At 35.4% G+C, this 16,132-nt stretch overlaps 1 protein-coding gene across 6 annotated transcripts in view; it reads right to left on the reverse strand.

The window, feature by feature from the left end:
* Window positions 1-3,377: 3,377 nt before the first annotated feature.
* KDM4B (lysine demethylase 4B) overlaps window positions 3,378-16,132 on the reverse strand; it is a 189,640-nt gene continuing 176,885 nt past the window's right edge. For 3 of the 6 annotated variants that reach the window (XM_072404900.1, XM_072404899.1, XM_072404904.1), the window contains one exon: window positions 3,378-4,752. In XM_072404900.1, the coding sequence (XP_072261001.1) occupies window positions 4,561-4,752 (192 nt within the window). In that variant the 3' untranslated portion in view covers window positions 3,378-4,560. Of the gene's footprint in view, window positions 4,753-10,617; window positions 11,564-16,132 lie in introns of those variants that run through there. The other 3 variants (XM_072404902.1, XM_072404901.1, XR_011919846.1) reach the window with 2 other exon arrangements.

Here is a 16,132-nt window from a genome sequence, read left to right on the forward strand (position 1 = left end):
GCACACACACGTTCTTTTGTTTGCTTCTTATGTGTGTGTGTATGTGTATGTATGTATGTATGTGTGTGTGTGTGTGTATGTGTATATATATATATATATATATGTGTATATGTATGTATGTGTATATATATATATATATATATATATATATATATATATAGGTAGGTATATATACATAGGTAATAATTCTTGTTATTGTTATTTTTGTAAATGTACATATTTATCCTCTTACATCAAAACATCTGTACATCCTCTCAAAATATTTTTGTATATTGCCTTTGTATACAGTTTGTAACACACTCCGCGAGTCCTCTAATGAAGCCGACAGACGAAGCGTGTCGGGCTACGAGACTCTAAACTTACGTATGTTTTTGCGGTTCTTAAGATCAGGGATCCTCTGTATAGTTAATAGGTCACCTTTCCCATGAAGTTGTGAATGAGAATGACCATAAATCACCTGTTTGATCTATTATACACAGAACTATATTATTTGTATTTTGTGTGTTGATGCAAAATAACCGAATTTGCCGCAACCCCCCTGGCGGTCAAATTATGTCCGTATTTTTGTGTCAAAAGCAGTACATTGTTTAGCGTGGACATTTGTTGTTATTTTAGGTAGGCCTGTAAATCTTGGGAATAAGTCCCTGGTATGATAACGTTTGAAACACAAATCATAAATTATAATATAAAAAATAATTATAAATTTTATAAATAAAATTATAAATAAAATACATTTTAATTTGTCCAAACAAGGGTCAACAATAGAATATACTTTTGGATTTATTATTTGTATTTATTTATTTTATAACTTTATCACTGTGATCAATGTTTTCAAAGCAGATTACAATAAAATCTGCTTTTAAATTTTCAGCCAGGCCACGCCTGCCCAGTTTACCGAGGCTTCACGTATCACATCAATCACACCTGGAATGTGATACAGAAGCTGGCCAAGGATCGTGGAGGACACTGCTGGATCGCAGGGAGCAGGTAGGATTTACTGCTTTTGGTATGTAAAATTCACCCCGAACCACACTCGGGAATACCGCCAAGGAGGTTAAAATCCCAAGCTTGTTGATATTTTTTTCTAATATTTGATTTTAGGGTTGGTACCTACATAAAGGATTTGGAGGCAGGATAGATCATCATAAAGTAAATAAAAAGAAAGCATATGAGGATATAACCTGATTGATGATACGGATCAGTTAATGAGAGAATACCATAGTCTATTCTCTATCAACACCCTCAAGCGTAGCTCCTTTTTTTTATAACTGTCCCATTGACATACATTGGATAAAGGTTACATCATGCTCACTTACTTCTATACTATACTATACATACTATACTATACATACTTAAAAAGGTAATGGTAAATATAGCTTTACTCTACTTCTTGTTGAATAATATCACAAGGAGTGAAAAAAGAGTACCCAGCTCTTGCTCAATGATCTGTTCCATTAGAAACTATGTTCTTAGAGTCCTATGTTCTCAGGAAGGGAGGAATAGGTATGTCTCTAATTCTTACATAGATAGAAATGTTAAAAATAAGCATACGGCTGTTTACTTATCTTTTTATGATCCTGCTCATACATTCTTCAACTATATTTCTAATATACCATTATTTCAATCAAGTTTATTCTAATTTTTGTATAAAACATAAATGAAACAATACATACGTTCAAATGTATGTGAATGTATACAACAGACGAATGAAACATACGTAAGACTTGTGTCAGGAAGAGAAGCAATGTAAATCTGTTGGGCACCTATACCACCTGGAGAGGGTCTTACGTAAGTCTCCTGTGCTTTGCATGGCAATGCAAGTTTGTTAGTCAAAATAGCCGTTCCTATGTCCGATTCCCAATATCTGGTGTATATAGGAGAGTTAGATGTGGTCTCTGAGAGAATGATAGGATACAATAGGGATATAGTATGAAATATGAGTATACTTATTGCTATGATGAGGTTTCAGTAGATGAAAGATATTGGATGATAATGGAAATTCTATAGTTACTTTGTCATATTGTTATACTAAGGGTGTTGTTTGATTGCTGCTTTTGGGAAGTGTTTTTTTCTGCTGCTGCCTTTTCTGGCTTCCTACTATTCTGTGTGATGCCGCATATACCGGGTATATCCATAATTACCTATATGTAAGTGGTAATTGTTTTGTTATGTATATCATTTTGTACAATAACTATATGATGTTAATCGACAATTTATTATATATACTCTTGCGATTGTAGATCTCCTTTTTTCCTGAGGAAGCATATTTTTTGTCGGAGAAACTCGTAGAAAGAAAATCGGGCTTACCCAAAGGGTGAGCCCTAAAGGAGTATCTAATATGCTTTGAATAAGTTTTATTGATGTAATTTATTTAATTTGAGGAATTTTAATGGTATTCAATAAAGCAAAGTTCTATTTTATATAAAAAAAAACTTTATTGCTCCTGTTGGCTTGAAAAGTCACACAAATTGGTGATTCGCCACGATTGCATTTTCAATTTTATAAGGCACGTGGCTGTGTTTATACCAGGTTGAATTTATCACTGCCATATGAGATGGGATAGACACTTAGCAACAAGTGTCATGAGAGAAGCAATGTAAATCCGTTGGGCACCTATGCCACCTGGTAGAGTATCTTACAGTAAGTTTCCTGTGCTTTGCATGGCAATGCAAGTCCTTCAAAATACTCCTTTAAAATCGCTTTCCAATGTGCAGTTCCTCCTGACTTATAAGTATTGTGAATATGGTATACTGTTTTTCAGGGGTACAGTAAATATTGAAACTGAATATGAAATGTATCATTATTGATTGTTATGATTTTAGGCACATTTTTTATATAATTATGTGGTATGTGATCTAATGAATATTAATACAATGCCTGTAAAGTCCCGAGGTGATTTCCTAAAACAAATTTTTTAGTAGTGTCAATGTTAATTGGGATGTGGCATTATATTATTTTATTATGAGCTAATTGAGGGTTATCTGTTAAATTGAGTTAGACTTACTACTGTTACTCTGTGTGTGTGTGTGTGTGTGTGTGTGTGTGTGTGTATATATATATATATATATATATATATAGAAAATGCTCTACTGTTACTGTATATACATATTTTATGCATTGTTGTTATCAATCTATTACACTGGGGAACGCATTTTTTTGTTGAGTTTAGATCTTACTCTTGTTTTTTTACTAATTTTTAAAGTGGTGAATCCAGAAAATACCCCAGTTTTTTGCTATCACATCCAGTTTTTACTATACAGGGTACCCTCCATTTTTGGCAAAAAACATACAAACTTTACATACAATGAAAAAATAATGAAATACCTTGAATGTACTATTTAAAAAAATAATGAAATAAATTGAATGTACTAAAAAAATTTAAATTTCTTTTGTTCATACAAAGGCTTTATTGTTACTCTATGACATTTTGTTTATGGTAAAACATTTGAAAATTATTCGGGTAAGCAGTTAAGGTAAAAATGGTTGCTTGTAGCTTTTCCTGGAGTGTTCAGTGTTAAGACAATCCCCCCAGATGCTCCAACAATAGTCAGCCATCAAATGTACATCCCATCCACCCTGATTCTGTCCTTCCATGATCCTGTCCTTGGTGGAATCGTTCACCTTGCTCATCACTGACTGCACCAAGGTTTTCTGGGAAGTTAGAAAGATGGCTATGCAGAAAATACACCCTGATGCTCATATTGCAACCAAGCATTTTGTAGCTCTCCAATAATTTGTGTAATTATTTGCTTGTGTGTTTCCAAGAAAATCATTGACAATGGCTTTGAATGATAACCAAGCATTCTTTTCGACATTGTCCTGATGAAATGTTCATGAGCTGCCAAATCTGTGGACCATCAAACACACCGGCTTTTATTTTTTTTTAAAATGACAGGCTAGGAAATGCCAAAATAAGGTACTTGAAACAGTCTCCTTCAGTTGGTAACCAACTGACCAAGAAGGAAGCATACCATTTTAAGGTCAACACAGATGACCCAATTGTGTTGGTGATATTGCAACAACTTAATGGCTCTCTTTATGTATGCATATTCTTCACAAAGATAAACTGAATGGCAGTTCTAAAAGTACTGCAGAAATGCTATTTCTCTGGTTTGAAAGTACGATACCTTCGTTCCTTTTTCAAGTAAATTTTTCTCATGCAGTCTTGATGCTAGGATTTCTAAAGCCATCTTCGATAGTCCCAAATCACTCAACTCATGCTGATCATATCCCTTATGAACAGAGTCCTTTTCAGAGTCCTTTTCAATTTCAAACTCTTCTTCATTGTTGCCACCTAGTTCATCACCATAATCATATTCTTCAAGGGGGGCTAGTGTAACGAAAACCGGCACTGGGATTTCATCTGAATGAGCCACTGAGTGTATAGCCGATGGTAGACTAGAACACTCTATATTACATTTATTTTTCTTGTTATATCCCTAAGTTTTCCTTATACAAAAGTAACAGTCACTGAAATGATCTCCAAACCATAGGTATACCAAATGGCATCTTATCACGTGTTCCCTTTGTCCACATCCGTAAACCCTCGACAAACTGTTTTCACACCTTTATGAGGGGCCCAAGACTTATCTTGATCACCAAGTGTACCTTGGAATATGCCAAATAGGCTTGCTGTACAAATGTGTTGATGTTGGCCATTTGACTGGGAATGGTGAAACTGCCACAGATATAACAAAATGAATCAGGGTTGTTTAGGCACTCACGATGAGAAACAGTAGAGCCAGACATGATCTGAAAGAAAGGAAATACATGTGTAAGTATAAAAATTGATTTTGCTTATTCACTACGTAGAGCAGTGCACAACCTCTGACCACACTGTCTTGCGTGTAAATGAATAGCCTATACAAATCCACACTACAGTAATCGCATTATTATAAGTGGTAGAAAAAAAACCTGACGTGACAGAAAAAAACTAACCACTTTGAGAATCAGCATACCTATTTTATTGTAAATAAGCTTAAAAATTGAGGTCAACAAAAATGTTTTTTTAAATTGTTCTCCGGTGTTATATATATATTTTCTTTTGACCATTCAGATTCAGTACATCTTAGGAGAACACAGGGTGAAACCCGTCGGGTAACAAGACGTTGCATGGTTAATCAATGTTTGAAGTAGTTGTACCTTGTCAAGCTACACAGTTTACAGCTGAAGTAGTTTTATTCTATTTAGATTGAAAGCTCACATCCCATGATGACACAATGGGTCCTGGACAATATATAACATGCTTTGTTTATTATGTTTATGTATGACGCTTGAATAATACAAATAAAAACAACTTTTAGCCAAAAAAAACTTCTTTCAGCTCTCTACGTTATGTTTAAGGGTTGCTACAGGCCTATATGTATTTAGTACTCCCTGCTTAAATCACATTTATTTCTACTAACAAGTTAGGGTACCTTTTCCTATGTAATCCATTTTATGAATAAAAGAAGATAATTGTTCTACTCTGTACTTGCAGACACTGTTGTACTTGATTGTTGATTTTTAGAATTGATATTAAATACTTTTGAATTACTTTTAAAATTCTAAAATGCTTCTTAAAATTCTTCTCAAGTAATGTCTATACCAACGGTGTGAAGGTTTATGACTAGCCTAGGCTTAAAAATACAAACCCACAAAAATACAAACAAAAGAATTAAGAGTTAAGAATTAGGTTAGAATTATTAGTCCAATCATTGCTGTAAAGTTCAGGCAGACACATAACTATCATGTTATACTATTAGCAAGGAGCATTTTTTGACCCAAAAGAAGCAGGCAATGCCCTTAAACATTCAGTTAAAAAAACAGTGAAGAGAACAAGGAGATGGTGTTAACCCCACAAAGCCCTGGTCTCAATATCATTGTCTGCCCAGAATTAAATAAAGAAAAAAAAATTCAAAATAAATATGCAGATGAACTGTGGCTAGTTTTCCTAGATGTTTGGAACAACCTGTCTGTCTAGTTGTGTAAAAGTATTAATAGAAAAAAAAGAAAAAGGAAAAGCGTACAGAGAAGGTAAGGGTAGACACAACAAAAACTTGTATATACTTCAAAGTGCATAAGCAGTATACAAATTAATAATTTTTGTACCTTGCAATTTTTAAAGATTCCCCACTTTACAGCCTGTTTTCATGAGTCTAACAGAATTTTTTTCCCCCCACACAGTGAACCAAGAAAATTTATAAAATCAGTGAACATTTACTTTCAGAAATAAAACTGACAGAAAACCCACATAACTTGTCTTTGAAAAAGACATAGCTAGGAAATAAATTTTAGCTCAAAGAAAAAAAGTATTTGAACAAAATTACAAATAAATAACTTTAAATATATTGAAATGGGGCCCCAGCATGAATTTACACTATGTTTGGCATAAAACAAAATGAATCATATCATATTGAGGATAAGGTTAACATTAATGTAAGCTTTTTATAATCCATGATAATGAATAAGGATGCACAATTCCTCAGGAATACATTTTTAAATATACAATAAAGTACTGTTTACTTGTATTAACAATACTGTTCCAATTAAACAACCCTTAAATAATACTATCCTTTTAAAATGTTCTAGTGTTTTTAGATATTCTTATATAATGTTAGATATTCTTAGATATTGTTCTAGATATTTAAAGCTACGTAAAAATTAACCAAGATTATTATTAAGCAGCATGGTGGCTCAGAGGTTAGCATCCTGGCCTTTGCTGGGTCCCAGGTTCAAATTTCAGCCAGGACACCATATGGAGTTTGCAGGTGCAGTGTTTACATGAGTTTCCTCTGGGTACCCTGGCCTCCCCCCAAAATTGAACTTACTAGACTGTATTAAAGACATGTCCTGAGGTAGGGACATTAGATTGTAATACCCTTTGAAGGACAGCTAGTGACATTATACAAGCACTGCGTAATATGTAGGCGCTCCATAAAAATGCAGTAAAATGGCTAAAACATCCTATAAAGTTTAACTTTGCTATTGTAGAACGTTTTTCTCTGCTGTGCAAAGTAGCTGGATGTCAGTGGTCAGTGATTTTTGAAGTCATATAGCTCAAAAAAATGTTGTGTGATAAGATATTTATTAAAAAAACAAAATATTTTACTTTATCTAATTAGTAGTTGGATTAGACATTCTTGCACATTTAATGCAAAATTAAACTGATAACTTTAATTCCTCAGATCCCTCGATCTCACTGGAGATGTCCTTGATTGGGTCCCACGCTGTCCTGGAATCCACCTGTTAAGGCGGTAAGTAGTCCAGGACCACTTTTAGACCCTGTGATTTCTGCCTTTAGCGCTGGGAGAGTGATTAACACACACAACTCAAGCATGTAGTTAAATAACACTCAAAACTTTATTGTTTTCACACAGCTTATATACCAATTCAAAGGCTTATATACAAGTTCAAAGGCATGATCGCGTCACTATAGACAACTAGCAGACATGACAAATGTCCTTGGTTTTCTTAGAACAGGATATTCATGTCAATGGAACAGATATATGGCTGAAGGGAGGAAGGGGAGAGTTTCAAGGTAAAAAGAGGAGAAGCAAATGCTAGTTTACTGATAAGAGGGGTACAACTAGTTTAAAAATAACTCAATCATATAGAAAACATAACAAAAGCACAAAAATAATTTACCTTCAAGCCTCAGCAAAATTCCACGCCTTACATTTCCTAACGCCTCCGACAGCGACGGGGCGCCACCATCTACATAGCAGGGTTGTCTACCCTTTTATGTAAAGTAAACATCTTGGTAATAGGTCTAGCTTAAAGATCTGTACATCATTAATGCCCTTCATAAGCTTCTGTGCTGAATGGTTTTAAAAAAAAAATACATATTAAAAAACATATAACCTTGTTTTTAATATAAATATTTTAATATCCTCTCAAAAGGTAAAAAGGGGATGTTAACGGACTACTAATATATTTTCCAGCAGTAGAGCAATTGTGTTTAAGCAAGAAAGTCAAGTTGTACTTTAAAAAAAAAGACATCAAAATCTTGTAAAACTACTATCCTAATAAACCTAAAGTAAGTTTACCTTCTGTAGAATTTTTTTTTCTAAAAACAAATGGATTCCTAAAAGACCAAAGCTATCAAAAAACCTTTCATCATTTTATGAGGAAGTAAGCAAAAGCTTAGGTTATTGAGTAGCTATGAATATACAGTAGCATACTTGGATTTGTGGTGGTGACAAGCAAATTTGCAAGAAAAGGCACATCCATATAAATACTTTGGGGTATATTTATAAATTACTCAGACAATTTGGCTAAAAGTTTACTGAAACAGTTTGAATCCTTCTAAATTTTTTTATTTTAGTAAATATTAACATAATGACTCACAGTCATTATGTTAATAATGACTGTGACACAATAGTCACACGCAGTCACAATAGGAAAATTAGGCGAGTTTAAGGTTTGATCAACAGGATAATAATTTATAAATACACCCCTTAGAGTTTCTTGTACGTTAGGCAAAATCGTAGCATTTAAGTAATAAAATGTGGATAGTATTGTCATAGCCACAAATAAACCACGACTGTTCAAAACTGATATGGTCCACAAACAGATAAAATAAAGGTGAATAAAGCATCTGGATGGCTTAGATGCATAAGACATGTAGACAAAGAGCTCTTATTTCAGAGCCATTGTTACTAATTCTTTGATTCTAATTCTTTCATTTTTTTAATAATTGGCTTGGTAACAATAAACTGGTGCAGATCAATGTGGTGCCTATATTTAAAAGAGATTTCACAGAGCTAGTCTGCTTCCTCAGGAGTAATGTGGTAGAATAGTAAATAGAATGGTTTGCCTAAAAAAGAGAACATTCACCATGGTTTCAGTTAAGTCAAAATGGTGAGTTAAATATTTGGGATATTTTACACACACACACACACACACATATACACATATATATATATATATATATATATTCTTTCTGTAAACAACAAACCATTCTATTTACTGTTCTATCACGCTACTTCTGAGAAAGCAGACTAGCTTTGTGAGATGTGTTGAGAGTGATAGAGTTCTCTCAATGTATTTTCAGATGTGTGAGAGATATATATGGTAGTAGTGTTTTATATAGTAAAAAAACTAAGTTCTCTTATGACCAATGTTGCTGGTATATGCTTAAAGAATTTGCTACAATAAAACAATTAAATATTTGGTGTTCATTTAGAGTACCTTTAAAATTCTGTTCTTCACAACTGTATGGAACCTCCATCCCCTATGGAACTTTAGTTGTTTCCCCTTTTACAATATGTCATTTAAGGATTTGGTACTAATAATATTTTTGAAAAAGGGGTCAATTAAAACACTTTGATAAAAGTTTTACTTCACCTTTTTGTAGATTGATCCTTACTTCCTGTTAAATAAAACGTGGTCCCCAAGTCAGGGAAATCTTTGTAACAGAGCCCTGGATAGCAAAAAAACCTGACAAGTGGTTCTAGCCCAATTCAATAAAAGGGCCAATAACTCACTTTAGGGACATTTTAATATTCTATTGTATGATCCCACTTTGGAGATAAAGAATGTTAGGAAATGTAAAACACACACCATAAATATTCAGCCATGTCATAAAAAAACTACTGAAAAAACAGGAGGTCCTGAAAGAAATGGTATGGCCCCCAATAGATCCCTGATCTGAATACCATGTCTGTCTGGAATTAAACCAGGGGACAGAGACAGTCTAAATCCACAGAAGAGCTGTAACATCCAGTTCTCCTGGATGTCTAAATCAACATACCTGCCGGATAAAAAAAAGTGTGTATGTCCGATACTTTGGGACAGATTTATTAAAGCTCTCCAAGGCTGGATAGGATACACTGGCCCTGATTTACTAAAGTTCTCCAAGGCTGGAGAGAATACACATTCCTTAGTGAAGCTGGGTAATCCGGCAAACCTTGAATATATTTTCTAAATGTCATTAGCTATTTGTTAACAAATGTTTTCAATCCTAGATCAGATTCATTCCAGGTTTGCTAGATTACCAAGCTTCACTGATGAAAGCATATTCTCTCCCGTAATAGAGAACTTTAATAAATCAGGCCCATTGTCATCAATGAAGCAGCTGATCCAGGTAACATGGAATCGACTTCTTAAAATCATTTTTTATTTGCTAGCAAATATTTTGAATCCTGGACCAGATCCATTCCAGCTTTGCTGGATCACCCAGCTTCATTATTACAATAGTATTCTCCCAAGCCTTGGAGAGTTTTAATAAATCAGGCCCTTTGATACTTACATGTATCAGAGACTTGATGATGTTTTTTTTAAAGACAGATGGTGTACACATCAAATATGTATTTGGTTTTTCCCAATTATATGCTTTGTAGGTAAATAATTAAAAAAATAAATTTTACAGCACTGTATATTCTTAAACACATGCATACAACCTTAAATTTTTTTTAAAAAAAGTTGATGTCTATCTAGTAAGACAATTAAAATAGGATGACAGTCACATAATAAGCCAGCACAAACATAGAAGATAAACCAAATCAATTGTACAGAAATTATAACTGACAAAAAACATAGTTTGGCTTGGAAAAGAAACCCAGATGAGAACATGCCACATTATTTCAAGAAAAACAGCAGAAGTACAAGCAAAAAAATGTAAATAGCTTGAAAGTGTTCCAGTGTTTAGAACTTTTATTCATTACAAAATAAAAAAACAAAACAAAACATAGGCCTGAAATTACACCATATTTGTAATTAAAACAGGAACTGCTGATTAGTGCCCAAAATAAATCATATCACATCAAAGATTTTTTTTAACCAGTGATAATGAGGACATGCACTAAGCTGCACAGCTTCTGAGGATTACATTTGAAATACACAATAAGGTACTTTAGAACCACTAGTGCCCCAGGAATAAGGGAAAAAATGTTTACAGTAATTACATGCAATAATCTAGATTTTTTTTTGCTTACCATACAGTCATACTGCCTCAAGATAGCATTCATAACTCTTTTCAGGAATCAAAAATGACAATGTTTTCTATCTATAGTTGGGAGAAGATTATTTCTAAATTACTTTAGGAATGTGGCAATTATAATTAACATTAACAATACTGTTTCACATAAACATCCCATAAATATCCAATTTATCATATTCTATTTTCCTGTTATTTTAAAATGTCAAAGCAAGGCATATAAAAACAAGGATCTCTGCAGAATTGTAAAGCTATTTTTAAATGGTTAATCAAAAGTTTCCAAAAATAGGTGTTAAATACAGGCATTTTAAAGATAGCACCTTAAGAATTGCTGTTGTCCATAATCTTAGGTCCATCATTTTGCAGTGGATATATCTAAACATGTGGTCAGTAAAAAGGTAAAAAAGTCCTTCAACATATTCAGATATTATGGAAAGAATTTCTCAATTTGTTGTTAAAAGTTCTTGGATGATAGAGTCAGTAAAAGTCAGATGGATCAAAAATGTTTTGTGTGTTAGGCTCTTTCACATCAGAAAAGATTGCATTATTCTCTGTCATTTGGTTAGAAATTGGAGAGGACATTCTTGGGCGCTTGATGATGCATACTCCCTCAGTGTCTTCTACAGGAGCTACTGTGCTGAGTGACTTAAAAAGAAATTTTAGGTTAAAGATTTTTTTCTGAAGAAATTAAATCAAAGAAACATTAGTGAACTGCTAATATTATTTCCATCAAAATAAGCAATCATGCTACAACAGGACAGTTGAATAGTGCTCCAAGAAAAGACAACTTCTTATATTATAATCCTCTGAACTACTCTTTGAGAGACATCAGAAAGCCTGCAGCAGGATGTGAATGGGTTGTTTCAACATCCACAGGATATTTCCTATTCAACTCTTCTAGTGCAAGTGCTAGTCAGTGTAATTTGCGCATGTGCATGAATTTTCATTGATCACTTTCAACAGATACTAACCACTGCATATAAGGTATACATTGCTCCCCCTGGCATTACTGTTAAGTATGTATCTTATTTTTCCTAATTGCATCTTTCTTAATTTCATATACATTGTCTGACTCTTTCCTTTCTAGTATGATTACCAGTATTTATTACTAGTATGATTCCAGTATTTTCAAACCCTTTTTACTACTGCTACACTGCATTCAGCATTTCATTTCAAAAATTCTTCATCCTCTTCTTCACAAATAGAGTTCCACCTTATTCAGTATTTCAAGTAACACATTCCATCCCCTCTGCTCCATTCCCTTCCCTACACCCTCCTTGCACGATCCATCTGGGGACACAGCGTCCAGGTCTAAACTGATCAGGCGCTCCCACGGATAAGATATTCTTTATCACCCCCTAATGTCCCCTGAAATTCTTGCCCAAGCAAGAACTGTGTATTGACTTTTTATATAACTAATGAACCCTTGAATAAATCTAAATGGCAGATTTTACCTAAAAAGCCCACTTTTGCCATCACTATTTATAAAGGGACACTTAATTTCTCTATATACTGCATACCCACAAATCCTGCTGTTTTGGATGATGCTGTAAGCTGTTTAGCCATCACAAATTTGAAATACAACAGGCAAACATGTAAACATTAGAGCTTCATTCAATGCAAACAATTGTCCATTTTGCAGAAATTACTTTTTGTTAGCACTTTGCATAATTGCCCAACAGTCTCTCTAATATTCAAATCAAGGTTTTGACTAAACCAGTAAATTAGCGGATTTTACAAGGGTGCTTCAGATTACAATTATGGAAGTGTTGTCTGCAGATCTTACAAGTGTTCTTGGATACTTATTTTACCATGAAATATTCAAATCACTCAGTCCTGGAATTCTAACCAGGTGTTAGAAATGGGCATCAAAGAGTTTTTTTTATTTTTTTTTATTTTGGCAATAAATAATTAATTTTTATGTGTAATTTATTCAAGGATATCAATTTTAGCTATGTGCTCAGTTTGCATTAAGATCTGATGTTCGCTGTTCAAATATGGTAAAAAGGTCAACGCATTCCATGGGGTGCAAATACTTTTTTCTTTCCACAAGACTATGGGGCCAAGTACCGCTCAACACATTTGATTCAGTATGCAGTCACAAACTACGAGTTGATGAGGGGGTGTTTTTAAGGTGAGAATCAAATGATGTTGAGGTCCTGAAGGATGCAGGTGAAATCATATTCACTGAATTATATTCAGGGGTTTTCTTCTAGGAACCCATATGACTAGACATGGTCTCCCATAAAAAAACAGATAGAAATCCTAATATGGGTAACTAAGCAAAACACAAATTAAAGTACATAGCTCAGAATAGAGGAAATACAAAAAAAAAGGGTTACGCAGGCTGACCACATTTAACCTGTAGCCTTCAGAGAGCACATAAAGGGGTAAAACAGACAGTAAAGGCTGGCCAGTCAGTATGGCAATGCATCCTCTCACTGATGTTAGGCATGCTACCATAATTAGATGGAGTCTCATTAAGAAACCCTTTAAGTACAGTTGACCACAAGCTCCTAAATAAGCCGATGAAGTAAACAAGTAACCCTTAGCTAGATTAACTAAATTAAAAAGATATCTTTGCCCTGAAAAGGCTATAAACTGCTAAACTGTCCAAATACAAAAACAAAATACTAAGAAATATGATCATTTTGTAGTCCAGCTGTATGGTTTTCTGATCTGTTGTGACCTCAGATGTAAGATGAAAGAAGTAGTGGAGTGAAGCTGGAGTGCAGAATGCAGCATCTAGGAAACTTTTCCCCATTGCACAATTGTCCAAGATATGTTTACAGAAAAGGTGCCCTCTGGGGAAAAAGCACCATGTAAAACCGTTTCATATAAAAGGGAAAAAGAGGTTCCGGGGCTCAAAAATGCCAGCAGCTTAGATCCAATTTTCCCATGGCTTCTCCCTTCCTGCTATTCAATAACCCTTGTACCGGACTGTTTCACACTGGGAATCACAAACGATCTAAAACTGAAAAATATTCACAAAATATCCAGAAGGTCCTAGCTTGTGCTGCAACTGGGAAGCAGTCCCCCGACTGGAGGTCCTTAAGGGACAATGTCAGCACATTCCCAAGACAGCCTGAGGATAATGAGGTTGCCCAGGGGGACCTATTTTTACAAATTTACATTATGTTCCATAAAGCCTTGGACAAGGTTTCTAAGCAAATCAGAGGACGACTGTTCTAATAAGGGATTTGGGAGGTTGTGTGTCCATTTTGGACAATTTTATTTTCAAAGTTTTTATTTATTAAGTTTTTAAAATATAGAGAAAGAGAGAGAGACATTGCATGGCAGAACATTGCACAGACATTACATGGCAGAACTTTGCACAGACATTGAATGGCAGAACATTGCACAGACATTGAATGCCAGAACATTGAACTGATATTGAATGGCAGAACATTGCACAGATATTGCACTACAAGAACAAAGTGACAGGAAAGCTACAGCTCACCTGTCATAGGAGAATGACTTGCTGCACAAGAAACCAAGCACTGCTCATCTCAAGACTGCCCCCTCCCACCCTCCACTGTTACATAGAGCCTTCTCATACTGAAAGACATCCCCAGCATCGCTATAGACGTGCAGCTGGGCCTGCTAGCAAACAGCAGCGAGGGGTAAGGCAGTGCTTTCTGGACTGCCTGATGATTTTAGTGCAAGGTCTCTTGAAGAGGGTGGAAGGACATTGCAGCCGTTTCCCTTACCTCTCCCTAGAAGTGTGTACGATCCAGCTGCAGAACGGAGGGGCCATGCTGCAGGGGGATGCCAGGCTAGATAGAACTGCAGCAGCCTGCTGGGCCCCCCTTGCAAGTGCAGGCAGGTTGGCTGTCCGGAAGTATTTGGACCATAAGACGCACCCTCATTCCCCCCCCCCCCACTTCTGGGGAAAAAAGTGCGCCTTATACGGGGGGAAAAATACAGTAACTAACTAATCTAGCTCACTGTCTCCGAATGGAGTCTTCCAATTAAAATAATGCACTTTCCACTCCTTTTGGAATGTTGACCCAAACAGCCTACAAATCTAGAAGGTGTGGGAGTAACACACAATAGGAGGGGAGATAAGTAGTGCTGGAAGTAGAGAGGGGTTTAGAAGACGATGAAGAAGATGAGTAGGCAAGTTTGAAAAAATGCGTTTTGAGTGCTCTTTTAACCCCCCTAGCTGTAATCCCGAGTGTGACTCGGGGTGGATTCCACTTGCAAAAACACTGGGGGTAAGTTTAGAAGCCCCACTCACCTGCGGCCCACGCTCCAGCGGCGATCAAAATGATCGGGGATGAATGAGGGGGTGTGGCCAGGCAGAAAATTTAAAAGCAGATTACCGAGTAATTTGCTTTTAAATACCACCTGGGGTCCCGGCCACGCGGCTGCTTTGCATCTAACATTGTGCTTTGCATCTAACTGCTGGTCCGAGCAGAAGTCCACAGAGATGCAAGCAGCAGCTTTGGTGGATACGGGGTGAGCCAGGGCACGACATCCCCACTCGCATCACCCGGAGGATGTGACATCTTCCTGGTGATGCAAGTTGTGATGTATTTGGGGGGTGTGGCCAGGCGGGAAATTTAAAAGCAGATTACAATGTAATCTGCTTTTAAATGCTTTTTACAGTAAAAAACACTACACAACATATAATAAAAACAAAAGTACATCTTTTAGTGCACCTAACATCATTGCCCAGTGCCCTAATTTACATTTTGCCCACTATTATCCCTGACCTTTTCAAATTTTTTAATGAATTAGTTTTTTTGATAAATTACATTGTTTTGGTCTATTATTTCATTATTTTTTCATAATTATTATTTATAAGTATTTAATAAATTATAACCTATGAATATATTATAATAAATAAATATAACTATCAAACCCAGGAGTTATTCCTAAGAAATACAGGCCCACAATATAAACAAAAATTTCTATGCAAAAAAAACAGGATCACTTTTTGCATCAAAAAACTGCCATTATTAGAACGCTAGGGGGATTATGAGCAGTAGAAGCAAGCCTAATAGGGCGAGGAAGACCATTCCAGAGAGTTGGGGCAGCTCTAGAAGAGCTCTTGGAGCTGTGCGTGTGATGAGGTTATGAGTGAAGAAGTCAGTAGTAGGTCATTGGAGGAACGAAGAGTGTGGCCGGGGTGTATTTTTTTTTTTCAGGTTAGAAAGGTAAGTGGGACAAGAACTGTGGAGAGATTTGAAGGCAAAGCACAGGAGCTTG

Source organism: Pyxicephalus adspersus, chromosome 3 (genome assembly GCF_032062135.1).
Source record: "Pyxicephalus adspersus chromosome 3, UCB_Pads_2.0, whole genome shotgun sequence".
NCBI lineage: Eukaryota > Metazoa > Chordata > Amphibia > Anura > Pyxicephalidae > Pyxicephalus > Pyxicephalus adspersus.